At 42.0% G+C, this 27,005-nt stretch overlaps 1 protein-coding gene across 1 annotated transcript; it reads left to right on the top strand.

The window, feature by feature from the left end:
- Positions 1 to 4,168: 4,168 nt before the first annotated feature.
- Positions 4,169 to 26,264, top strand: IFNGR1 (interferon gamma receptor 1). Its single transcript, XM_027454460.3, has 7 exons — positions 4,169 to 4,329; positions 12,290 to 12,404; positions 12,815 to 12,987; positions 14,017 to 14,171; positions 14,904 to 15,087; positions 16,164 to 16,279; positions 22,035 to 26,264. The coding sequence occupies exons 1-7, from the start codon at positions 4,251 to 4,253 to the stop codon at positions 22,527 to 22,529; spliced, it is 1,317 nt and encodes a 438-aa protein (XP_027310261.2). The 5' UTR covers positions 4,169 to 4,250; the 3' UTR covers positions 22,530 to 26,264.
- Positions 26,265 to 27,005: the final 741 nt, after the last annotated feature.

The raw sequence follows: 27,005 nt of genomic DNA on the forward strand, positions 1-27,005 counted from the left end.
ATGCTTTTTAGAAATTCATAAAATTCAGCACAAGAGGCATTTCCTTTCCTCAGTTTGTCCCCAGTGGTCTAGCAAACAACAGCACAGTCTATATAAGATTGATTTGCACAGTAAAATAATCACAGATCTTTAAAAGCACTACATACACTATCTCTAAAACTTAGCTAACGTTTGGCAACGATTTTACATGAGACTTCCCATAATGGACGGAGACATCGGATCATGGAAAGAGAATAAAGGATCCAACATATTTTTTTCCTGAGACTGCCTGTTGTGTTAGCCTGTTTCACGAGGTGGAACTCTTTACCAGAAGACATTTTTGCACCTAGATTAATGGCACCCTCTTCTAGCACATGATGGAAGATAATGATCTTCCCAGTCTATTCTTTAATGCTTACAAGGTGTAGGCCAGATGTAGACACAGAAGCTCACAAACGCACTGTACAGAGCTTCTGACTGCGATGTTTTACCATGCTTGTCCTTCCCATGCTCAGGCATGCCTTCCTCACCTCTTACCAGAACAGATTAGTGTAATTTCTGTAACAATGCTACTTTTGCCAAGCAAGGCGGTTGGCCTTTTCCTCAGACCTGTATCTGGGAATGGGACCAGCAACCATACTACACACAGTAATGTTTGCACTACACGCTCATTTAGAAAGCACAAAAGAATACAGATGGGAAAACAACTCCCAGATACTGACTCTAGATTCTTCTTTTCTTAGGGGTCTCCGTGTGCTGAAATATATGTAAGAAAGTGAGAATCTTTGATTTCTTTCATCTTCCTATTTATGCAGATGCCTTCCTCAGCCTCCAATGTAGTTTTACCTTGACTTGATTTTACCTTGACTTGGTAGTTGATTTCTAAGCAGTGCTCATTGCTGCTGCTCTGATGGAGAGGTGACTAACTCAGCAGCTGCTTCGCCAACAACACCATTTGTGAAATAACAATTGTGATTCAATTTATGGCAATTTGTGAAATCACCCATTGGTGATTTGTGAAATCATCAATTGTGAAATCACAATTTTCACGGTTCGCTATTTATCTACCTCTTTCGAGATTCAGTGCCAGGACAACTATAGGATATGGAACACAGGCATTTAAAGGAGTTTTAATCATAAGATATAGGTAATTTCCTGGGTAGGCAGGCATTTTGTTTCTTTTCTAGAATGAGTGACAGGAGTCTCTAATAGCATACCACATCTTAGACTGCTTCAGGTTTAGTTTCTTTAGTGATTTTTCAAAGAATGGGTGGTTGAGGAGAGCTGACAGAAATTTGTGATGGCTGCTAGAGAGTTAGTAAAGACACTGGAAGGTGAAGGTGTCTATTTTTAATTGTCTGCCTGAGAAGGTCACTGAACTTCCTGACAGATTTTATGGGATGTACAGGAGCAAAGTGATCACTAAGGAGTTGTTTGATGGTTTGGAGGTTGTTTGTTGGCTTGTTGTTTTTTTTTTTTTGGGGGGTGGTGGTGGTGGTGGTGGTGGCCGGTTGTCTGAATATTTTGAACATGGCAAGTGCTCTAGCCACTGGGGAACAGTTTTCATTAGAGACAAGTAGCTTGTGGCTGTGATTTCTGTGTGACAGCATTTAAAGAAGAGGAAGCACTACCCTTCAAACACACCTTTCCTAAGAATGTTCCCATACAGGCTACAAACTTGTTCCCACATTGACAGTGGCCTCTAGCTTAGTTATTCAAAGGGCCTTGAGGGATATTTCAAAGCCAAATCCCTGAAGGTCCAGCATGTAGCCTCATTTGTGAGAAAGCATGTAACTGCTTTCATTAAGAATGAAATTACGAATCAGGGCTGTCATTAAGGATCAGAGCAAGCATGTCAGACCAAGTGAGGTGAAGATCCTGTACCTATTTCTGCAAGACAGCAAAACCCCAAGGGGCGCTGCTGCACATGGATGTGGCAGCACACGAACTCTGTGAAACAATTAAGTGATAGCTAAAAAACAATCAAAGAAACAAGACTGGGGAAACTTGTCCCATGATGTGAGAAGTTGTTTCTCCTTGCAAGACCTTTCTCTCAGAGACAGGCATGTGACTGCCCCTTGGCCTGCGGACAGAAAGTCAAGTAAATGGGGAAGTTATAAGACATGACAATGGACTTGTTTTTTTTCTCTTTTCCAGTTCATAACAATTCAAGACAAGGAAACAATTTATCCAGTTTGTAATGTTTTGGTGGGGATGGACTCCACCGGCCCCAAAGGATGAGCAGCCCTTGCCAGGGGCTGTCTGGAAGGTATCTGGAGGCACAGATGGAAAGCAGGCCAAGGATCTTTTGTATCTGGAATTTCCTTAATTTCTCTGCAGAGAACAGGCTTAATTTTTATTCTTTGTTCTAACCATTCATAAGATTCGCTTGAGTCTCTGTAGAATTGTCATACAAAAACAAAACAAAACAAAACAATCAGACTGAGCTATGACTATCAGAATACCTATCCTGCATCCAGGGCTGATGACTTCTTGTTCTTGCTTATTTTTGTGCAAAATACCATTTTAATCAGTTGGAAAAGGCTGTGTAGGCATGCCACCACTCAAGCAGTTAACTTCAGCATGCCCATGAGCAGGCACTACTTCCACCCAAACAGCTAAGGAGCTGTTGGCTATGGGGTTCACGGCTGTAGCTGTGCTCACACGGAGAGCGTGAGAGCGCAGCTTGGCTGGTAAGCATGGCGTTGCTACGTAGTGCAAGCAGGATTTCACAATTCATTATCTTCAGTGTCAGTGCATCCGGGAGGAGATGATGTCTATCTAACCTGTGCCGATCCTACTTGCCACAGCACCACCTTATCAGCCGTACAGCCACCAGCATTTCTGAGCCCCTACCAGCGAGGCATTTTCTTCAGCATCAATGCCGGCTTGCGATCTCCCCACTCCTCCTATCCCATCTCCCCCCTCAGCTTTGCAAATGCAGACAGCAGCATGGCAAACAGCAGGCAAAGCTATTCCTTCACAGTCTTCTCCAGGGGGACAAAGTCTGGGACAGGGAATAAAGATGAGGGAGCAGCTGAGGTAACCCTTGTCCAAGGAAGGCCTGAGAAAGAGGAAGCAGGATGACTCTGACAATTAGCTCAGTTTCCTCTTTTGTCTCTTTGACAGTCTGGGAAGCAGCGTGGGTGCTGTCCCTCAGAGAGCCTCCATCTTAACTCTGGGGGAAGGCTTTGCACAATCTGTGGCAGGAGCTTCAAAACATGGCAGCACCCCCCGCAGCCAGGGCGGTGTGTGTCAGGAGGGGTTTCTTCCGCACCCTTCTCCTGGTGGCCAGGCTCCTTTTGGGGCCGAGGGACCTGTGGGGGCACAGCAGCATCCCCCTGGGCCGGGCCAAGTGGTCCAGGCACAAACAAACCAGGCACTGGGGTGCAGAGCAGGGGCATGGGAACAGGATGGGAAGGGCTGCCGTCGCCGTCTGGCTTGGCAGCACTTCATGTAATTTTTGGAAGCCAACGTGAACGCATTTTGATAAGTAAGACTAAGGTCTCTCAGCGTAAGCTGAAATTCCGCTACATAGTGCTGTTTCCGGAGGTCTCTGGACGATGAGCACCATCTTTCCAGTTCAATTTGCTATTCTCGGCCTCGCTGTGTCGGCCAGGGATGTTTTCCCGACCAGCTGAAATAAGCTCCTGCTACAAATTTGAAAGAGCTTTTAGCTTTTAGGTGCTTTTGGGTACTTCTGGGTGGCTTTAGCTTTTAGGTGTTTTTTAGCTTTTAAGGTGCTTTTAGCGCTCACATACAAACGGGAAAATAAACAACGTAGAGAAGCAGAAGGCATGCTAGAAAAGGTCATTTGCGTTCGAATTTTCTTCTTCTTTTTTATTTTTATTTTTTTTTATTTATCACAGAATTTTCTAGGTTGGAAGAGACCTCAAGATCGTCGAGTCCAACCTCTGACCTAACACTAACGGTCCCCACTAAACCATATCCCGAAGCTTATTTTTAAGCGAAATCGGGACATGGAGAGCAGAAGCCCCAGCAAGCCCCGAAGAGGAGGGCGCCCTTCCAGCGGTGCGAGCTGCCAGATCCGAGCCTGTATCAGCACTTAACAGAAAATTTTCAAAAAAAAGAAAAAAAAAAAGCCCCGAGGCCGCCGCCCTCCCGGGGCCCCTCCGGCAGCCGGCCCGCCCGGCCGCCCCCGCCTCGTCAGCGCCCGCCCGCCGCTTCCCGGCCGGGCCCTGCCCGCTGCAGGCCAGGGCGCAGGCGCCTGGCTGGGGGAGCGGAGCAGCTCCGGGGCCGTGCCCGGCGCCATGCGGCTGCTGCTGGCGCTGCTGCCGCTGCTGGCGGCCGGGCGGAGCGCGGCGGGCAGCGGGGAGCAGCCGCCCGCAGGTACCGAGCCGGGACCGGGCAGCAGCGGGGCGCGGGGGGAAAGGGGGAGGGGGCAGCGAGAAAATGGAGGCGGCCGCGGCGGGGAGCGGGGGAAACGGCGCCCTCGGGGCTGGCGCTGCCCGCGGGGTGGAGGGGAGAGGGGAGAGTGGGCAGAGCCGGGATGCGGTGATTTGTGCAAAAAAAAAGCAGGGAAAGCGGGGGATGGAGGTACAGGGGGTCAGGGGTGTGGGGAGCTACGTGCCGTAGAGCTGGGAGCTGTGTGCCTGAAGTGCTAATAGCGGCTGATGGCAGAAATCAATGTTGGCTGCTCGCATCCCCACGCACTGTGGGCGCTGCCCTCGCAGGACTTTGGGAGGTTGGTGGGGTTTTGCCTGCCCCCAGCTCGGGGCAGGGACGGCTGGCGTCACGGGGCAGCTCACAGCCAGCTCAGTCACTGCGCCGACAGGTTGCTAGACCTTGCCCACAACGCCTTCCCTTCAAGGTTTCTGCAGTAAGGAGGCCTGATAGGGTGAATGCTGGCTGGCCTTGGGGATCTGACTTCACGTCTTCTGAGGATATGCTTTTATTGACAATAAAACATAATATTTTGACGTTGTGGCAAGTGATTTTGAGGTTAAAAAGCACAGTACAGTAAATCACTACTGTGAATTGAAGCTGCCGTAATCCAGGCTAATCCAGCACAATAATTGCCTCACTGTGAGGCTCTGGAAAGTGCTGTGGGGTAGATGAGATAATATCAAGCTGCCTAGAAGTAAAATGCTCGTTTTTCTGTGCATGAGTGCAGCACACGCTTTTGAGTTATGTCCTGAAACCACAAGTAGAGTTTTTCCTGGTGACCAGTGTGCAGGTTGGCCACAGCCTCTGTAAACGCACCCTTCAGAGGCTTCATCCTTTAAGCAAAAACTTATTTTTTTAGACAAAAAAATGTGATGGAGGGAGTTCTAGCAGATACTGCTGTGTATTAGATGAATGAAAAAGCTGGTTATGCCTGTGAAGACAGACCATTACTGTAACTTTATTTCATTATTATGTAGATGCAAGCAGATGTGTTGGCTTACAGTGGAAAGATGAGAGTAGGAAACGGGGAATTCTGAAAGGCATTTATGATGCTTTCCTTTGTTATGATAGAGTGCTTATTTTCTGAAGTCTTAATAGGGCTCTTAGTGTTTTGATAGTATAAAGTGGCTCGGGCTGAGTGTGCAATGAGGAAATGCCCTTCTGCCGGTCATCATCTCCCAGGCAGCAGTCGTCCAAATAGCTGAAGGCTCGCCGTGTTTTCTGCAGCTGGGTACTTAGCTCATCTGCATAGATGTGCCTGTGACGCACCTTAGAGCTGGGCATTCGCTGGTGGGAGTTGTTGGGGTGTAAGTATCCAGAAAGGGAGGCCCCTGGTCAAGGTTGCAGTTGTAGTGGAAGCAGATTTGGAGACTGCAATAGCAGTTTGAGGTGCTTCTTGCTGATTGAAAGCCAAATTTCCAAGGAGGTGTGTGTACTTCCTTTTTGTGGCTGGCTTCCAGTTGTGTTGTGGTGATCTTGGTCTTTTGGGTTTGTTGTTTTGATTCTGATTACCGGCAGTCATAGCAGTTCTTCTATCCAGCTCCAGACAAAATCTTGATAATAGAGAGTGCTGTACCATGACGTCTCAGCTATTATAAAGGGTAAAAAATTCATACAGAATAGTACCTGGCTGAGATTTTTTTTATCATAAACAAAAACTTTTAGGGCAAGCTCCATGAGGAAATAAAACATGTAAATAGTAGCTGTTCTCAAAAGCACTAAATACTGCCCCTAGCGTTTGATATCACACAACCAAGAATATTTATTTCACTCGTAAGTATTTTTAAAAGCATAACAGCTTTAAATTTCACCCCTAGTTTTTGTCCTCTCTTCGTTTGTAAGTTAAATGCTGGTTCCTAGAAAGGAATTGAAGATCTTTGGAGAACTTGCAGTGGAACCTCCTGCACCGAATTGCTGTTGTATGTGCTAACTCAAGCTCACTTTTAATGACTCTGTTAAGGAAGTGCCACCAGGGATAGGAGTGGCATTACAGGAGAAGTGTACGCCCAGGATTTCTTCTTGGAGGAACAACAAAGCAGGTGAAGGCGAGTGCCTGCAGACCTCCCACGGATGTGACCCAGAAGGCAGCCAAGCAGGCAGCAGGAGCAGGGTTCTCCAGCACCTTGCAGCCCGGTGGTAGTGAAGATTTTTCTGATCTTTTTACCGCTGTCTTTTCCCCTTTGGTGGTGGTGACAGCTGAGGAGAATCGTGGCTTTTACATTCATGAAGGCACCAAAGCCTCTGTCCTTCCTGGGTGCATATAAAGGGATGTATGAGCTCAGATGGAGCACGGGGCTGGCCTGTGGAAGGCATGCTGTTTTCCTTGCCAGTAGCACAGGGTAACGGTTGTGTAGTGCTGTGTCTGGCTGTCTTTTAAAAGGCTAAATGGTGAGATAACCACTTGGCAGGAATCCACAGCAAATTTGGAACTGTTGTGTCTCTTATCTTACAGAAACGGCTTAAAACTGTTTTTCTGTGATGCCTCTCCTGAGGTTTATAAGGACATACTTATTTTTCATGAAAATCCAAAAAAGGAGCAGTTTCAAACACTGCGTCTTCACAGGATTTCTAACAGTTTCTCATTAAGCTTTCGATTCGAGCTTTCAATTTGTATTTCAGTACCCGAGTGAAGTTTATTCAGCGTGTGCAGCTTCAGAGAGCTGTCTGGATCTTTGTCAGCGTTGTTTCAGGTGGCTGTGCCATGGAGTCTGCATTGTGGGCTCACCGGCACCTGGTCAGTCACACGTATTGCGAGGCTTTCAGTCAAACTCTGCTTTTGTGAGCAGTAGTAAGGAAGCCTCTGTGTGTATGGTAATTCCTCGTGGCATCTGCTAGGAGGGAAGAAGGATCTTTGGTGTTGGGCAAGAAAGAAACATCAGTATGGAGGCTGTCTGTCTCGTTTTACATCTCTGAAACGTCCCCTTCTCAGGTTCATCTTTTTTCACTCTTGGATAATGCATCACTGAGGCTCAGTGAATAGGTGGGACATCTACACTTATCAAATACTAAGTCCTTCTGTACATACTTTGAAATAGATTTGACTGAATAAGTGGCTGCTATAAACATTACTTCACAAGTACTTTCCATAGGTAGTATTGTTCAGGAGCATTTATGTAGTGAACAAGACAGATTAGTTTCAGGCAGGCACAGAAACCTTTCTCAGTTTACGTATTTTAACCTGCTCAGATTTTCAAAAGCAAAAATCTTTCAGTGGCATTTGGCTTTTAATCCCCTCCTACATGTATTTCCTTCCTGTCCGCTGTGTGGGTTAGCTGAAGACATGAATGCCTCCAAAATGCTAATACTTCAGTGAAGATAATAATCAAATATCTTCCCAACACATGCGGTGTATGTGTGTAATATGTTGTGCATGTGTGTATACATGCATATATGTAAACACACAACAGTGTCTGTCATATCTGTGGAGGTCTTTGTCACTAATGTGGGAGCGTTAGTTAGTTTGGACTGTTTGCATATGAGCAAATAAATATCCACGTTTCTTTTTGAGTTGTGTGTGTTGGTTATAAACTGATCCTAGTGTGAGTTTGCCAAGATCAGCTACGTGTTTGCATTCCTCCTTCTGTTCCTTCTGTTAGGTGCTCGGCTTCTTGGTTGCCCCACGTGGTGGTTTTACTTAGGTGGGCATCTGAGCTGCACCACAACCGCTCTCTCACTCCCCCTCCTCAAAGGGAAAAGGGGGAAAATATGATGGAAAGGGCTCGAGGGCTGAGATAAGGACACGGAGATGGTTCAACAATTACTGTCATGGGCAAAACAGACTCAGCATAGGGAGACTAATTAAATTTATTGCCCATTACTAATAGGCTAGAGAAGTGAGAAACTAAAAACAAGCTAAAACGCCTTCCATCCTCCCTATTCTACATCTCCTCCCCCCAAGTGGCACAGGGGAACAGGCAATGGGGGCTGCGGTCAGTCCCTGAGGTTTCATCCCCACCGCTCCCTCACGGTCTCTCCCTGCCCCTGCTCCCTGTGGGGTCCCTCCCATGGATGCCGTCCTTCCCCAACTGACCCTGGGGGGCTGCCCACAGGCAGCAGCTCTTCAAGCACTGCTCCCACACAGCTCCGTCCCATGGGGTCCATCCATCCCCCAGGAGCAAACTGCTCCAGCACGGGTCCCCCATGGGTGGGCGGCAGCTCCCCCCAGACCCCCTGCTCCTGCGTGGGCTCCTCTCCACGGGCTGCAGCTCTGGCCCGGGGCCTGCTCCTGCGGGGGCTCTCCATGGGCCGCAGCCTCCTCCAGGCCACATCCACCTGCTCCACCGGGGGCTCCTCCACCCATGGGGGGGCTGCAGCGTGGAGATCTGCTCCATGGGGGACCCATGGGCTGCAGGGGGACAGCCTGCTCCACCAGGGGCCTCTGCACAGGCCGCAGGGGAACTGCTGCTGCCTGCCTGGAGCACCTCCTGCCCTCCTGCTGCACTCACCTGGGGGGCTGCAGGGCTGCTTCGCACTACTCATTCTCCCAGCTGCTGTTGTGAAGCATTTCCCCCCAGCCCCCCTTTCTTAAATATCCTCTCACAGAGGCACAAACAACATAGAATCATAGAATATCCTGAGTTGGAAGGGACCCTTAAGGATCATCAAGTCCAACTCTTGACACCGCACAGGTCTACCCAAAAGTTCAGACCATGTGACTAAGTGCACAGTCCAATCTCTTCTTAAATTCAGACAGGCTCGGTGCAGTGACCACTTCCCTGGGGAGCCTGTTCCAGTGTGCAACCACCCTCTCTGTGAAGAACCCCCTCCTGATGTCATCTCTTACTAGCTCAGCTCTGGGCAGCAGCCAGGTCCGTTTGGAGCCGTCTGACACTGGCCCTTATCTAACGTGGGGCAGCTGCTGGATTCCTCTCACAGAGGGCACTACTGCAGCCCCCTGCTACCAAAACCTTGCTACCAAATCCACTACACTCTGTGATGATGCTTGTACTTGGCTCTTAGCCTTCCTCACTCCACACTTTACTTTCTGACATTCTGGTTCTTTATCCTCAAAATCCAAGCATGCTTACTTTCTTTTAGTGATGTTAAAAAACAAACAAACAAACAAACAAACAAAAAACCTGATATTACTGGCCTACCTTCTTTTATTCCTTCATTCTATGAACAGAGGGCTGCTGAAGTTCCTCAGATGTTGTTCATAATGCATGTACCTAATTCACATTCTGTGCAAAATCTCTGTTTCCTTTCTGTTGGCCTGTGGTGCTGTCTTACAGGACAAGGTGAGCAGGGCTCACTGCGGGTAGACATCACCACACTTGAACTGGGAGCAAACTGGAACTTGTCGGATCATTAGAAGTCCGATAGACAGCCTGAATAAAGGGGCTGTCAGCTAGACAAATTAAGATGCTTTTTTTTAAAAAAAAAAAAAGAAAGAAAAAAAGGGAGCTAATAAGCCTGAAGAAAGGGACTTCCCTTAGGAAGTAGAAGTAGACTATATTTTCTATTTCCACACCCATTTTGAAGTCCCGTGGTCTAAATTGTTGTAGTGCTGAGCACTCACTTCTCTGTCTTTAAGCTGCTGTGACTTTAGCTCAGCCTCTGTGTGCTGCTGAATGAGCTGATGAGTCAAGTACTTGGTGACTCAAACAAATTAGGCAGCCTTCCCCAGTAGAGGTAGCGTCTTCCATGGAAATAACTAGTGTAATTAGGAAAAGGAGGTGAGCACCCAGGCCTTCTTCAGCTTTCAAGTGGAGTCAGCAAATCTCATAGGTAAATGCAAGTTGGGAACAATTTCCATTGAATGTACTACATATGCATTAGACAGCCTGAGAGACAAGATGGTCAGTGCCAGTGGAGAGTAAGGGAAAAGGAGTGAAAGGTGTCATCTGGTAGAAAAATTACTTTAATGGGTAAAATAGGTAATTCCTGGCTTGTGAAACATGGAGAGGTTAATGAGGTGAGAGAAAGTGTGCTATAAACCTGTGTCCCTACTGGCTTTTGTTCATAAGTAGAGTTAAAAATTTTAGCTTCTCAGCTCATGCTGAAGAGTATCCTTTAGGTCTTAAGGATATGGCGTGAAAGGTAAGAGAGGGATATGCTGCTTGACTAGCTTACCGCTGGAGACAAAGTTGTTAACAGTACCAATGAAAAGGATGAGCTGATGGTCTGTGTAAACTCTTGTTCCTGTACGTGATCGTAGCCAACCTGTGGTCATTGTGTTACGGGGTGGTGACCTCCCTCGTGGCTGGGAATAGGGTGTGACTTGTGAAGAAAGTTGGCTTTCCATGAGGAAGGTTTGTTTTCTTCTAGTTCCTTTGTAGTCTCACAGCTGGAGCATGCTCGTGTCTCCTATGGAGCTGTTGGGAAAATACTGAAGTAGATCTAAATGCATTTCCTGGCATAATGTGGTAATAAGCACCAGAGAAACGCTTAGCTGGCATAATAAACCTTATTTAAGAACCATTTTTGAATAACTAAGACATGGAGATGCAAATTGATTTCAATTAAAGAAAACACGATCGTTCATTAACTGAAGGTAATACCTGTATGTGAAATAAAATAAAAATGCAGGGATCACATGGTTATTTCTATGCAAGCGTTTATTTTTTAAGGCACAGTGTGATGTCTGTGTGCTTTGACACCTCTTCTGCCAGCTTGTCACCTTTTTTTTCTTGTGGTTGAGAATTTGATGATTAGGTTCCTTTATTCCAATAACTGAGATACCACTCCTGTACGTACTATCAAATGTGTGTTTCTGTGAAATAACTAAACCACAGCACCACTTGTGGAGTGAGGCATATTATGTGTATCATCAGATCTTCGAGGTTAATGGCGTATCTCAGCCTCTGGATATTGCTTTCTGTAAGGTGTTATCTTTGTGGTCTTGTTTTCAAGACATGAAAACTGTTTACTTTCCCTCAACGTATCACGAAGCGAAGTAGCAGCCTGCAGCAAGTCAAACATGAGTTACCTTTCAATGTCTCACAAAAGCTATCTTGGCAGAATATTAGCGATGCCAAGTCAGACATTGAGAAGCTAAGAAGCGGCAATTAAAATGGTTGTGACCCTCATTTTTGCCCTTCTGAATGCGATGTGACAGCCCTAAGCAGTTAAAGCATTGAGTCATTTTCGTTCCTGTGCAGCAGCTCCCCCAGTATCTCTGCTGCTGTTGGTGCTCAGACGTTTGCTGTGTGAGGAAGCTGTTGATGCTACTTTTTATTTGTGTGTCGCTTCCTCACCTCTGGTGCTGTTAATAAAGCGTACTTCAGGTAGTCTCATGAGTGTGGGCCTGCACGGTAGTTTCAGTGCTAAAATTCCTTGCAACTGGTAGTTTTCTATTATCACAGCCTTCCAGAAGTACTGCTGGGAATGTAAAAATGTCATCATCAGAAATTGATGTTGAATCCAAGCTTTCCACGGCAGGCCTGTTGTCTTTTGGCTAGGCTGAGACATTAGGAGACAGGAGGCATTAGGGGGCACACAGCCTGCGTTCAGCAGCTTTGGTGACACACTTCCCCATCTCCTCTTTCTGGGTCAGTTCTGAAGAGCCAGAGAAATCTGCAGGTTTTGGGGTTAATCTCTAATTTCAGTAAGCTATTGGCCCTGCCAGTTTACCTGTGTAATATGGACATAGGGATGTAATCATCCTGATGGACCTGATAAGGGCTGTCTGACAGACTTGTTTCCAATGGACACGGGTTATTGGAGGTTCAGGGTTGCAAGTAGAAAGAAAACTTTCTCTGTAGGAGAAAAGAATAGTAAATCAGCATGCAGAGCTCAAGTGTGTTTGTACTCATGGCAAACTGGTCCACTGGGGGGGAACAACTTGCAGTTTTTGTGTCTAATTTTTCCAGTCATATCTAGCACGTTGCCTTTTCCAAAGTATTTAGAAATATATTTGATTATTCTTGTATTTGACTAAGTGCAATTGTTCTGCTTCTTCCAGTACCTTCACCAACAGACCTTGTGGTAACATCCCAAAATTTCAAAACCGTCTTGAGTTGGCAGTACCAGCCTATGTCTGAAACGACTTACTTTGTTGTGGAAATGAAACCTTACATGTAAGTTCATACTTTTTTTTGTCATTTCAGGTACCTCATATTCTCTAGAAGCACAAAAACAATCAGACCATGGTGATAAGTTTTGGGTTTTTTATGTGCTGACGTCCCGTAAAGGTTGCCAAAGTGTAAATTAAGATAAAATTCGCCAAAAAAAAACAGAATGGCTGAGGCTGGCAGGGCCTCCTGGAGGCCATCTGGTCCGACCTGTTGCTCAGTCAGTGACACCCAGAGCAGGGTGCCCAGGACCACGACCAGGCGGCTTCTGGAGATCTCCCAGGAAGGAGCCTCCACAGCCTCTCTGGGCAACCTGTGCCAGTGCTCTGTCACCTGCAGTGTTGTTTTATCACAGGCAGTGTGTTGTACAGTATTTTTCTTTTGAAATAACAGCTATTGCTTGTTCTGTTTTACAGCCCAGGTACCTATATGACTGTTTCAACTTGTGTGAACATCTCAACTAATTCTTGTGATCTCTCACGGGAAGTAAAGGAAACTTTTTCTCCTTACTGGTTTCGAGTTAAAGCTGTTGTTGGATCAGAAGAGTCTGAGTATGTTGAAACAAATGAGTTTATTTTGCAAAAGCATGGTAAGTTCTATCATAGATCTTGTAATTCCTTTCCCAGAATATGTTGTTTTTTATTTGTTTCTTTTAATGATCAGAGTATCTTTGTTGCTGTGTTATTCTGTCTCATAAAGTTGGGAGTCCAGGACAAAGCAAAGCATGATGGTTGCTCAGTAGGAACTTCCATAGTTCTGTCTCTCTAGGGACTTGTTTGCCCTGTCGCTGTGGTATTGGACTTGAGTGAGACATTGCCCATGAGATTCTCTGACCTGGGCTGTGCTTCTGATAGAACTGGATTTATGCACTGCTGGAGATGGAGAAATGGAGAGTGTCTCCTTGTTTCCCCACTATGCTTTCCTTTTTCTCTACTCCATTCCCTTACTCAGTGTTCTCATGACTTAAAATCAGTGTCGGGTTTCAAGCGTTTGACAGAGGGATAGAAGTCATGCTAATAATGTTGAGTTTGAATGTTGGCAGTAAACTGGCAGCCATGGATGAAGAGAGATAAAATCACCTTCCTATTGGACAAGGCTAAGTCAGAGTCTTCAGTTAGATCATTAGATACTAAAAATTTGCGTAGGCGATTGCCACCAGAAATCAGATTTCATGACTATTATTCTTAAAGATAAGATTTGTTTATGTTTTCAAATAGCCTTTGTTTCAGCACAGTATTATTTTTAGCTCAGCATAATTCATGGTGGCATATAGTCAGCAGTACTTTGTTTTGTTCTCATTCACATGGCATAATTGCTTTAGATTTTCTGTTATCAGTGATTTCTTTATGGTCCTATATGCATAGGAAAGTTTGACTTCTTAACAGTAATCTCCATTATTTCCATTTTAGAAGCAGGTTCACTTATGTATCGAAACGCGTCCATTATTTCCCAATGTTGCAGATATATAATACTAACAACATTAAAGTGAACATATCAGTCTTCTTGAATCTAATGAATTTTGGAAAGTTAACTACAAGTAGCCTGTTTTGTTAGATTTCTTTATCTCAATACCGTGTTAAAAACTTTGGACTAATAGTAAAGGAAAAATGTGTTGCAGGAAAAATAGGACCTCCAAAACTGGATCTCTCAAGGCACGCTGATAAAATCATAGTTGATATTTACCATCCTGTATTTCCTATGGAGTTGCAGCCTTGGATCACAGACAATTCAGATATCACATACCAGGTGACTTTTTGGGATAATGAAACTCAGGTATGTTTCAAAATAACTTAAAAACACTTACTTGTTTTGAATACATAATAAGGGATTCTCTCCTCTGATGCACAGAGCCCACAGATATTTAAAAAAAAAAAAAAAAAAAAAAGGGGCAGTCAAATGTAACATAGGACTGCTGAAACCTAAAACCTGGGTTACAGTAAGAGGACTTGAAGGTCTGAAAGTTTGTCCAAATGCACTTTTTCCAACAAGAATCAGATAATTGCATTAGCTGTACATGAAAGAGAGGATTACTGGATCACATGCTGTTATTTCTGCATACCTGCTAAAACTATAACTATACTCCTTTCACATACCTAGATAGACCTTTCATTTCAGAATATTAAAGATACTGATACCACTTTACGTAGCAATCACAGAGGGTGAACTTTAGGAAAATGATAGTACATATGGTTATTTACAGTTAACCTTTATATGCATCTAGGTACAGGTGAACTAGGAATGAAAGTATGGAATATGAACAGAGTGTGTTTTATTTGCATCTGAAAAGTTTAGATGAAAGCACTGTGGTCTCATTAAATAAACAAGCATAAGGTAGCTCAAAAATTGATAGTTGGAGTTCACAGCTTTTGCAAGGCATGTAGATATAGGAGCCACACCAAATAGTGTTGCAACATTTAAGAAGTGTTGGAAGGTACTGTAACATCTATCATGTATTTAGTCAAATGATATAAATATTACATATATTTCTGTCTTTTTTTTTTTTAGCATAAAAATGAGGTTTTTGCAGATGACTGTCTACAGTTTACAAATAAATGCAGCATAGACATCCCAGTTACTCCTAATGGTTCTACTTACTGTGTTTCGGCAAAAGGAATTTTGTTTCAAAATCTGATAGTTGGTGCCCCGTCCGAAGAAAGCTGCATTCAGGTTCCTCTTGAGCAAACTACAAGTAAGAGAACACTAAAATTTTACTAGCAACTTAATGAGTCTAACTAGAGATATGTTACAGCAAAGTATTTGAGCTCCGATACAGTCATGAGATCACTTGGATATCTATGAGAGAATATGAAAAAAGAAAAAGCATGGTCATTCTTTTCCAAATGCACTTTCCCTGTTCCAAAGGCTTTTAAAAATCATGTGTTATTTTCAAGTAACCCTGAGTTTTCTGGGTGCTTTTTCCTGCTTCACTGGTATTACAAAACTGGTTTTATTATACCTGATCATTGGTATAATTAACAACTGACAAATTGATTGCTTATTGGGTTATATGGCTTTTGGAAGCACTATACCTATCTTCTAATAAATGGCTTTTTGAGTCACATCACAGTAGCAAATGCATTTAGTTATTCTGGAACATGAAGTAACTTGTAATAAAGTTGAGGTATCATCTGCTTTTTCTTAATTAAAGGGAACAATGGTAGCTAGTTGGTAGCCCATCTTTGTATCTCTGGTAGTCTGTTACAACCATTATAATGTTACTTCATTATGGCACAAAACTTCACTAGGGAAAAGAGATAAAATTGATAGAAGCAGTTGTGTTCTTTCTTTTATGCACGGGAGGAGCAGTGCGGTTGAGGGGGAAGGCTTAAAGGCGAATTGGACTAATGGAGTCCTCTATAAATATTAGATAAAAGTTCTGTTTTGGATTTCACATTTTGATTTTATTGTGCAGAGATGCACAGTAATTCTTACATTGATTAATATGCTCTCACACAAAGTGTGTTTTTTAAAAAAAATTCATACCCATACATCATCTCTAAGGAACAAAAAATAAATTATAAAAATTCTTTACCTCTATAAAAACATGACTGTTACATGAATTGAAAATCTTATGTTGTAATTTTTATGTACTTCGTATACTGCTTTAAAAATTAAGTTCTCTTCAGTGAAAAAAATGTGTTAAATTGATAAATTTGCATACTGCATCCTGAGCTATAGCAGTTTCTACATTTTTTTTCTAAATGGTACAGCACAGCAGTGGTTTATTTTCCAAACTTCTTAACAGAATTTGCTATAACTTCCTAGGTACAGAAAAAATGGTCATTGTGTGTGTGGCTGTGGTGATCATGGGCGTAATTTTCACATTATTTTGTGGCTTCAAGAAGCTAAGGGAGAAGAACATAAAGCTGCCCAAATCCTTGGTAAGTTCAGACTTGTTATCTATATCAGATTTTTAATATCCAACTCGGTAACTTTTTTATACCTGTAACATCTTTATGGACATTCTGGTTGTTTTTACCATAATTTCATAAAAAGAAAAAATAAATAACATTTGTACCAGTTTGTAGATTATGACAGCCTCTGTAGTCAGATGCCCTGTACTTGTTGTAGGATTAGACTTTGGTCTCTGTTTAACTGAAGTAATGTTACTTAGTCTATTATGAGAATGTAGTTTCCAAAAACCCATAGTGTGTATACATAGACAGGTTTGTATTCATTCTAGTAGCAGAGAAACAAAATTACTGAGGTTAGAAGAGACTTCTTGAGATTGTCTTGTCTAACTTCTTTGCTTAAGCAGGGTTAACTAGAGCAGGTTGCCCTGGATTCTGTCCAGTTGAGTTTTGAACATCTCCAAGGAAGTAGGCTCCACAGCCTGTCTGTGCAACCTGTTCTAGTGTTTAACCAACCTTACAATTTTTTTTTAAAGAGTGCTTTCTTGCATTCAGGTAGGATTTCTTGCTTGTTTTTGTGCCCATTGTCTCTTGCCTCTTGTCCTATCATTGGACATGCATGAGATTCCTTCGTTATTTGGTAGTACTGTGATACTGGTAAGTGTTACAATGTTCTTAGTGAGGTGCAGAGTGAGGAGGGGAAAAAAAAAAAACAACGTAATAGCACTGTAGGAAGAGTGAAGAAAAACTGCTAGGGGAAATCTGCTCTTATATTGAGCAATCACAGAGAAGACAGTCAGATCTTCCTTAAAAGCTTCCTGCAGATGTATGTAGAAAATGGAGTGGATGCTGCTTTAAGAACGGTAGAAGCCTCCATGCATCCATGTCAGGTATTCCACTCTTCCCTGGCAAGTACTGTTATACTGTCCTTCTGGTATCTTTTTAGTCACAACAGCTGAATAAACATCAGTAGCTGAAAAAAATCTTCAAGAGCTGCCATGTGAGGTAGTAGTAATTCCTAAATGGTAATTGTATCAAGAGGGTATCTTCTTGGCAGATACAGGAAGTCTCATAAGACTTCTGGAGAGAAGAGGCAGGGATCTTCAGTTCTGTGTTCTTCAACTTAAGACCCTTAAAGAGATTCCTTAGTGCAGGGTAGCTCAACACCTAACATCCCCCTGGAGCCTGATTTCTTTGGAGTGGAATATTAGGAGGTGAGATTGCTCTGACTGAGTGAAGATGTCCAAGCCAGTGATGCTAGGTCCCTTTATAGTAAGCAGCAATCTAGTCCATCAATTTCTGCAGCTCAGGCATCTCATTCTACAATAATAGGTAAGTCTGGTCAGACAAAGCATTCTCTGAAGTGCCTGTTTCTCTTCATGGACTTTGACAGGAGTCATGGGACCAGCTCAGAGAGAGCCATCCGCATTTAGACTTAGTAGAAAGTCAGATGAGATAAATCTGTCTGAGGGACTCTGCAGCTAGACTCTGACATCAGGCAGACCTTTAGAAAACAGTGGGATGCTGGAAAATTTTTTTCATCTTCACACCCGTATGTAACTGTCTGAATATATACCATTGTCCTACATGCACAGAATATTTTTTTTGAAGACCATTTGCTTTAGCAAAAGTCTCTGCATCTAGACGACTGTGCTGTGTTGAGCATATTGCTCTTCAGGCTTCCCAAAACAGCTGTGGTACACCACATCTAAGGGATCAGAAGAAAGAAAATCACAAGTAGAGCATGTGCCACTTAACTCCTGTGAGCTTACTGCTGTGTGGTCTAAGTCCACACGTTAGCTTTCTTGTGGAAACTTCGTGTGTGTCCATATTCTCAATTTACTGGGCTGTATGTTTTCTGGTGATTCATAGGTTCCAGCATACCACAGTCTGCTTCACATTCCACGTTGTTCCTGCTAAGGAACAGAATAAAATATACCTATTTGTGAAGATTGTTACCTTCTGTCCGTTTCTGTTGAAGTCCCTGGTGACAGTATAAATTGCAGAGCTCAAGTAGATGGTTTTAATACAGCTGGTATGAATAATACAGGAATTTAAAATGAATAATTAATAACCTGTGATTCATTTTATATAATTAAAATTATTTTTTGAATGATTACATTAATGAATATATTAATGCAAACAAGAATTTGTATGAATAATAAGTTTAATTATACAAAGAGTTATCTGTGCAGGCATCTGAGATCTGAGACCCTATCACAGACCTTTTGTGTTGTACCTGAGCCTGTCTGAAAATGAAACATCTCAAGAGTTTTTCCATACATCAGAAGACTAGGCAAGATGCCCCACCTTAAGACTGTTGCCTTACACTGATCTGCTTCCTGATGGCTTCAAGTAGATCCTATAAGATACCTGAGTCACTTCCAGAAAGTTGAAATTCTGAAAGAAAAATAAGAAATAGCAATCATCAAGCCTAGCTGAGAGTCAGACAAATAAAAAAATGAATTTCCATTTAGATTGCAGGAAAATTTTTAATGTCATCTTTATGCTGTTTAGGACCTCCAAGGAGAGCAGTTGCAGTCATATTCAGGTCTTACTTCCACAGTCTCTTTCAGTGTGGACATTGAATGGTTACCGTCATTAGAGAAGGTGTTAGGCCAAACGTTTGAGACACCCCTATTCCTGGCAAGACCCTACCAGGAGTATACATCGAAGGAAATGAGATAGATTATTTACAAGACTTCATTATGCTAGTCTTCTGCTTGATTACAGGAATCCAGCATTTCAGCAGCCTAACTCTAGAGAGAGACATTTGTTTTCTTTCAGTTATCTCACAAAAAGTATTTCAAGAGGCTGTTTCCTTCCACCCATCATCTTGAGTCATTTCAGTTTCTCCTGTGTGTGGTACCAAATTTTTGTTCCAAGATTCATGATACAGGTTTATCCACTTTAAAAGGAGACAGTCCATAACTTACTGCTAAGTTGTGGGCATCTCCATCTACTTAAACTTTGCTGTCTTCTATTCATGCCTCTCGTCTTTAAATGGTGGACAGTGTTTTAGTAGGTAGAACATACACTTGCTCAATAAGACAAAACCTCACTGAAAAGCATCAACTTGCATTTTTAGCTTACACTGAAGTCAACTTTTCTGCTGTTGATGCTTTTTCTGAGCCCGACAGGGGTGACAATGTTGTTTTCTCTCACTGAATTTCCAGAGCGCTTACAAACATGCACAAAACACTTAAGAATTTGCTCTGTGACTCTGGATTTTTTTGGTCATTCTGATTATGCAATTTTTCATTTAGAGGAATTGTAATTGCACGTCCCTGCAAATGTCATTGAATGATACTTACCACAAACAATTACCATCTTAGAAGGAAGAGGCTACTTCATTAGTGCTTGTGACAAAGAAAGAGTGATGATAACATTGTATACGTTATCAGTAACAGTTAAAGGAAAAATAATAACTTACTTATGGTAACACTTGTTTTAAAATAGTAACCCATATCTTGATTGCACTTGTTATTAGAGATCCTGTAAGTGTTATTACAGTTAGTGTAGTAAGGCTTATCGATTATTTTCTTTGAAGCTAGAAATGAATGCATGAACTGCTATATTATCTTGTAAATAATGACTAAGCGACTCTTAAAGAACCTTTGCTACCAGGAAACCCACAAGGGTTTTTTCTTCTTTCGTGGAATAGGAGTGTCTTGTAACATCTTGCTTGTACCACCTTGTGCCACAGACAGGAAAACTAGTTTCCTTTTTGAGAATAGAAGTTTTTGGATGTCTTTCTTGCATAGAAGCACTGATTTTATCCTTGAGTATTTCTCTAAGCATTGCTAGTCAGCAGTGTGAAATGCAGAAACTTCATAAAGTATGAGATGTTCCCTTAGTGTCTTTTAGGACTATGGTTTTAGAAGCACGTGACAATTTTAAAAGGACAGAAATAAGAGCTCATTTGGTTCAGGGTTTTTATTTTTGCTGTGGCACAGCATGTACAGGTACTGGGGTAGGGGTGAAGGTGTAAATGCAGCTTTTAGACATAGTTTCTATAGCATTTCACTTTAATTCACGTTCTGCAAGTATGGCAGCTTAAATAATGGATTGTCTTCTCTTGTCACATATTTTGTGACTATTGGAGCCTGATTTTTGCTACCCTCAGAAAAGCTACAGATGTTAGTCCCTTCAATATCAGTTTAAGTATGGCATAAGTAACTAATACTTTATATCTATATAAGTACGTTTTGGAAATGGACAACATGAATGCCAACTGTTCATAACATTTTCATTTTCATTCTGGTTTCTGTAACTATATTAACCATCCACTTCTTATGAATGGGTGGTTTTTATACGTACTCATGCAGAATTACCCTAAATAGTCTCTACGTGGTATTATGACTATTTCTGCACAACAGAAAACTAAAGTCCAGAGAGGATGATGGCTGAAGAGCAGCTAGATTCTTAGTGTTACAATTCACCTTAAATGTCTTTTTTGAAAATAATAATAATAATTTTTAAAAAGTTTCCTGGTGGCAATCTTTAATTCCCAAGATGACCATCTCACCTTAGTTGTGTTAACACACCTATCGGATAAGATTGCAGATCACTTAGATTGCTCACTAAGATTACAATTAGCTTCTCTCCAAGGAGCATTTCTTTGTGTGTGGTTGTTTTCTGTTTTGATTTTTAACTCCAGTAATCTCATTGATCCAGCATACACAGTACCATAAACAGGTGTTGGTGCAACTGAAGGGAAGGTTTTGGGGTTGAATTGAGAGGCGAAGGGAAGTAATCAGTTGTAATGAAGTCAGCACACTGTGCAGGTATGAATGTAAAGATACAGCCTTGTAACCTTTTGATCAAAGAAGGTGCTTGTAAAGCACTGTCATTTGATCATCTGGTTCTGAATGCACTCTGTTCCTCCATGAATATGGACTGGGAAATTCTTTTTGCCTATTTGGAGCTTTTTTTAATGCTATTTTTCTCTTCCTTTTCTCCTCCTTTCCTACATCCCTTCCTTCCAAGTTTGCCTCAACCAATATTTTCAGTCAAATTACTTTACAGAGCATCCCAAAAGCAGTTTGTAAAACTGTTCATATTTCATTAAGGACGTAGCTCATATAAAGTAGCCGGTAGTCTGTGGTACACATATACAACAAATTACAAAATTTGGAAAGGACTCTTGAATTGAAAAGTGCTTTCTCCCTGTGCTTTCTAGTAGCTTTAGAAGGCAACATCATACAGCTCAAAGTTTACCTTTCTTAGATTTTCATATATATTCTTTAAAATACCTTAGAAAGAAAAAACAAAACCAGAAGAGTCTAAACATCCTGAAGGCATGTCTTAATGTTTCAAAACAAGCTGGAGCCAGGCCATTGAACGACTTAATATGGTCTTCCTGTGGTAGAGTTTTCAAAGCAAAATGTTACAGTTTCTTGCAGCACTGAGGGACTGCTTAGTGACATAAAAGAAATAACTAGAAAGATTTCAGCTTAAATCTTCAGATGATTAAAAATATAGTGGGCAGAGATTGTACTCATGAAACGGGTTTGATCCTTGCAAATGTATTTTCATGTAGAAGGTATTTCTGAGAGCTTGGACGGAAGTATGAATGAAACAGGTGAAGTCAGATGAAGGTTGATGACCTTACCAGATTCTCATTTTGCTAATTCTGCTGGAATTGGCTGTAAAAACGTTAAATGTGTATTATGAACTTGTACCTTTTTTTGACCTCTAAGCTTCAACAGAAGGTAAAGCAGATAAATTAGTGAATTATGCAGAACTAAAAGTGTTCTGTTTTTTTTTTCTTCCCCCATTTAAGGTCACTGTGATAAGAAACCTGAACACGGATAACACTTTCGAATCAAAATCAGAGGGAAAATACATCTCTGTAGTAAGCATCATGCCAGTCCAGTCAGTGTCACCTTTGAATAGCAAAGAAACCTTGCTGAATATAGAGCCAGAAGAAGAAGCTGTCAGTCCTGAGAATTTCAGTGAAGAAGCATCTTCTTGTCCTCTGCCAGAGACACCAGACAAAGTGGAAGAGTCCTCTGTGCAGAAGATTACAGAGGAGGTCCCTTCTGATGATGAACAGAATTGTAAAGTAAAAGAGAGTTACTTTATTTCTAGCAGTAACCAAACAGATACAAGTAGTAACTCTTCGGGTCCAGAGATTTCTGCCACAGAAATACACCAAACAGTCATGCCAAGAAGCTGTCCCAAATTTTCTGGCTATGACAAGCCTCACGTGCCAATAGATATGTTGATAGATGTTGGTGAAGAACAACCTGTGATTGCTTACAGGCCTACTGACTAACCAGGATAGATGAAATGTTTAATCAAAGCTCATGAAGAACAGCATTACTGAAGATCATGGAGAGCCAGACTTATATCATGAATATTTACAGGTTGTACGTACACTGATGGAAACAGAATGACAAGTGTACAGCTTAGTACAGTGGGATCCCGAAATGGGACTGAGCATAGCACCTAAGAACAATATGAAAACAGGGTGGTGGGGGGAGGAAATTTCATAATAACCTGTCACTTTCAGAAATACCTGTGTATAGGACATAACTTACTATTTCCTGTTTGAACAAGATAGTTCCCTGTTACTCTGTACTCTGTGAAGAGCAGAGATGTTATGAAGGAGTGTAAAACAGCTGCTGTATCACTTATGAGAGGTATTGGTAGTATTTTTATCCTTGTCATTGTTTTCTCTGAAAATTTTTGAAGAATGTCTTTGTATTCAAAGAAATCCTACTCTTTAAGGGAGAATATACTTGTAACTTTTTCCTATGTCACTTAGGAATTTGATTCCATCACCAAGAATCAGCTATTTATGTTCTTTTCTGCAACTAGAGGTCTGTGTTTCCAGGGCTGCTACTTTGCGCATTTCAGTGAGTGCATGCTAAACTTTTTTTAAAAAAACAAAACAACAAAAAAAAACACTTCAAAGCAGAAGTCCTGTGATGTAAATAGCTGTTCTTTAAAACACTGTTACTTCCGTATGGCTGCGTCCAGATGGATTGTCTAGATACACTGTATAATCTTGTCACATTTTGGATAACACCTGTATGAGTGTGCTGGCTGATCCTCTGGAGGTGCAGGGGGAAGGTGTGTGTGACCGGCAGTAGTTACACAGACTCTTCAGGAAGTGTTATTCAAAATTAATCGGCCTGCTTTCCTTCAGAGTATTTCTGTTGTAATTCTTAGAACAATGTAATGTTTTCTCATAGAAACCAACAGGACTTCTACCAATCAGTCACAATTTCTAGATAGTTGGACATGACTGCCATTTTTCATTGTCATGACCTAGCTCAGAAACTGTACCAAATTGTCTTCAGATGTATTTTTGAGGGAGGAAACAGAAAAGTAATGTGATAATTTGAAGTTCCTAAAACACTGTCATCTGAAAGGGCTCTGGATATTGTAATGTAAGATTATAATTTTGAAAAACAAAGGATGAGAATTTTATATTTAAAAGCTTTGCAAGTCTAATGCCTTCAATCCAGGTACTTTGTCTTTAGTCCAGATTTGGTGGTGCTTTTTTCTGTTTGTAAGAAATGTTTATGATAGTGCTTAATTCAGGAAAAAGGGATATTTTTACAGACACGAGGTAGTTAGTTAGTACAAAATTGTCTTTGTTCTAAAAGATAATTTTTATATGCATATCAGAAATGTTTGCTTGTTACAGCAAGTGATTTTAAAGGGAAGCCAGCGTTGTGCCTTTATCCTGAAATTTCTCAGTGGCATGAGTATTCATAAAATAAAGTTTGTACAGCAACTACTATACAAGTAGTACTACAGGAAGGCTTTGAAAATCAGAATTAACTTGCAGTCAAATCTTCAACAAAACTGACTTTTCAGTTAATAGTATGGTTCACCACTGAAATTTGCATTTTGCAGTCTGTTTCACCAAGGAGATGAGCAGCTGTGTCCTGTGCAGAGCTTGAAAATGGTGCCATTTCTTTCAGATTTTTAGGTTGTTGATAAATAGGAGCTGCATAGGGTGCTAGGGTGTAGTTAAGGATAGGGAGGTTAAGGTCAGAAACAACGCAAATATATCATGTGCATGTGGGAAAAAATTGGCATGGTGGTTAGACATTCCCATTACACATTGGCATGTGTAATGGAAAAGCACTGTTATTTTCTAACCTGAAAATCAAGCACAGGAGTACAGGTGTTTTGTGCTACACAACATATGTATGTACGCAACTGGCCTGTTACTGTTACTATCATGAAGTTTTTTATTATTTTTTATTATTTTTGAGAAGATTTTGGAACTATAGTTACAAAAGCCACTGAATTATCACCCTCCCTGGACCACCTCCCTTCTATGTGCTGTGTGCATAACGCTGAAAGGAGTGGAAGCAGAGTCAATGTTTTATTTTTTGGGGACACCAGGTTTTATAATTGTGAAATACAGGGTGCACAGAGCACCAGATTTGTTTATTTACTCTCTGTGACTGAAAATGTAAGGCCACAGTGAGACAAGAATGTGTTCATGGGTCAGTAAGCTCCGAGTCTTGTCTCCAGCTGTTGCTGGTGGCAGTAGTAATAAGAGAGAGCCTAAGAACAGGGTAAGTGCTTGACAATATTTCTGGTAGGAGACAATCTAGTTACCAGCAAGCTGCAGTGTGGTGGCTTTTTGGAACAGGGAACACAGAAATGCCTCACTGGCTACAGCACTGCTTTCCCAGTTCTATAGTACCGAGTAATTGAGCCATGTCTTTTTGAAGCTGTTGGGTAGTATTTACCTATGCATTTTCACTGAAGTGTGTTTAAATTAATAAGCTCATATTCTTCTGATGGAATAGTAGTTTGCTTAAGCTCCCAAGCATTTCGGAATAGCACCTTGGCACTGGGTGTCAAAAAGCCTAAGGTTTGCAGGTTCAAAGTTGCTTAACGTTCATGCCTTTTACTGACATAAAATACCAGCTATTCAGTATGACACATGTAGAAGGTTGCATCAGTTCAAGCTGCTTCAGGTGAATTTTTACTCTTGTCATGGCTGCTCAGCGTTCTTCTCATCCTTTCTTCTAAAGGTGATTTGGGAGGTTATGGAATATGAGACATCAGAACATTATATCCTTTGTAAAACAACCTGCATCACAAACCCTTGGCCCAACATTTCTAAGAACTTCTTTTTCTGTCCTTTTTGCACTGGTATTGTAAGTTCTTGTTGTTAGCCCTACAATTAACAACAAAGTACTGTGCTAATGCTCTGTGCTGACACGGAGGCATCAGATGCTCTTTTTTTATTTTTTTTTTCTCCATGTAAATAAATAATGTAGTTTTAAACAGAAATAATCGCTCTTTTTAAATCTACTGGCATCTGTGAAAAGAAGGTATGTTAGCGTTGCATTTGCTCAGAACAGACATGCAAGTTTGCGTGTAGTCAGTCCTTCACTAGTGAAGATTCCAGGAAATGAAGGTTGCATGCAAAAGGCTGTTTTTCTCAACTAAGACTAGAAATAAGTGATTGCTCTGAAATGATGCCATGTAAACAGTTCAGTATTAGTAAATAGAACTATTGCACTTAATTCATCTTAATAGTTTTAGCATGTCTTTAAAAAAAAAAAGAATGCACCTTTGATCTTCCAAGTTACTGAAGCCAAAACACAGATTTCCTATCATGACCTGCATAGGTTTCTTTAGCGTGATTTTTAAGAGTTGTCCTTTAGATATGAAGTCCATGTTTACTCATACGCTTTCCATGTCTTCTAAATGGATGCAACCACTGGGTGAGGTAGGACCTGCAGAGGTCCAGATTTCATTCTTCTCCTCAGGTCAGTATCATTCCTCTTCCACGTTTGCCTAAAGACTCCATGAGCCGATCAGGTGATCTACTATAGCAGCTCATCACTCTTAGGAAGTATTTTCTAATGTCTAACTCAAGTCTTCCTGTCTCCAGAAAATTCATTATCCACTGTTGGCCCATTTACCATGCTTTGGTCCTCTTTTCAAATTTATAACTAAAATACTTGTAAATACTGTAAATTGAAATTTTGTTTATGTGAAATTAAAAAAAAAAATCTCAAAAGGCAAATGCGTGTGCTCTTTTTCCTTCCGTCAGCTTTTGAGCTGAATACACTCCTGCTTTTGAAACCTCGCTGAATTAATTCCTAGTGTCATGTATGTGGTGTATGCCTGAGCATTACTGAAAATGAATAGAAAACGGTGGGATGTGTGTGGGATGGTAGGTTGGCAAGTTGTTGTCATCCAACAATTGTGTTCATGCTCCTGATGCAGCAGACAGTAACTTCAGTCCGGTTTGATGCCCGAGCCTGGGGACTGTCATTATGTTCTCTGTAAGAATTACATGAAGTGGTCACACTATTCAAGTGGGTTGACAGCTACAGAGAAGGGAGAGCTGGGCTTCCCTGGCTCTTTCCAATCACTTTGTTGTGGTTTAGCCCCATCAGGCAGCTCAGCACCCCCCAGCCGCTCACTTGCTGTCCCCAGGTGGGATGGGAGAGAGAATCGGAAAGGTAACACTGCGAGAACTCATGGGATGAGATGAGGGCAGTCCACCAGGTAAGCAAAAGCTGGGTGTGCAAGCACAGCAAACCAAGGAATCCCCTCGCTACTTCCCATCAGCAGGCACTTGTCACACGTAATGGGTTCTTGGGAGGACAAACACCATCACCCCAACACCCCCCTTCCTCCTCCTTTCTCCCAGCTGCTGTCGCTGAGCACAGCACCATGCGGTGTGGGACATCCCTTTGGGCAGCCTGGGCCAGCTGTCCTGGCCATGTCCCCACCAGCTCCTGGGCACCCCCAGCCCCTT

Source organism: Anas platyrhynchos, chromosome 3 (genome assembly GCF_047663525.1).
Source record: "Anas platyrhynchos isolate ZD024472 breed Pekin duck chromosome 3, IASCAAS_PekinDuck_T2T, whole genome shotgun sequence".
NCBI classification, from domain to species: domain Eukaryota; kingdom Metazoa; phylum Chordata; class Aves; order Anseriformes; family Anatidae; genus Anas; species Anas platyrhynchos.

Excerpts from the sequence above, each read along its gene's own strand:
- IFNGR1 (XM_027454460.3), top strand. The coding sequence starts at position 4,251 with ATGCGGCTGCTGCTGGCGCTGCTGCCGCTGCTGGCGGCCGGGCGGAGC. Across the intron at positions 4,330-12,289 it reads CGGGGAGCAGCCGCCCGCAG|TACCTTCACCAACAGACCTT; the intron begins GTACCGAGCCGG and ends TGCTTCTTCCAG. Across the intron at positions 12,988-14,016 it reads GTTTATTTTGCAAAAGCATG|GAAAAATAGGACCTCCAAAA; the intron begins GTAAGTTCTATC and ends AATGTGTTGCAG.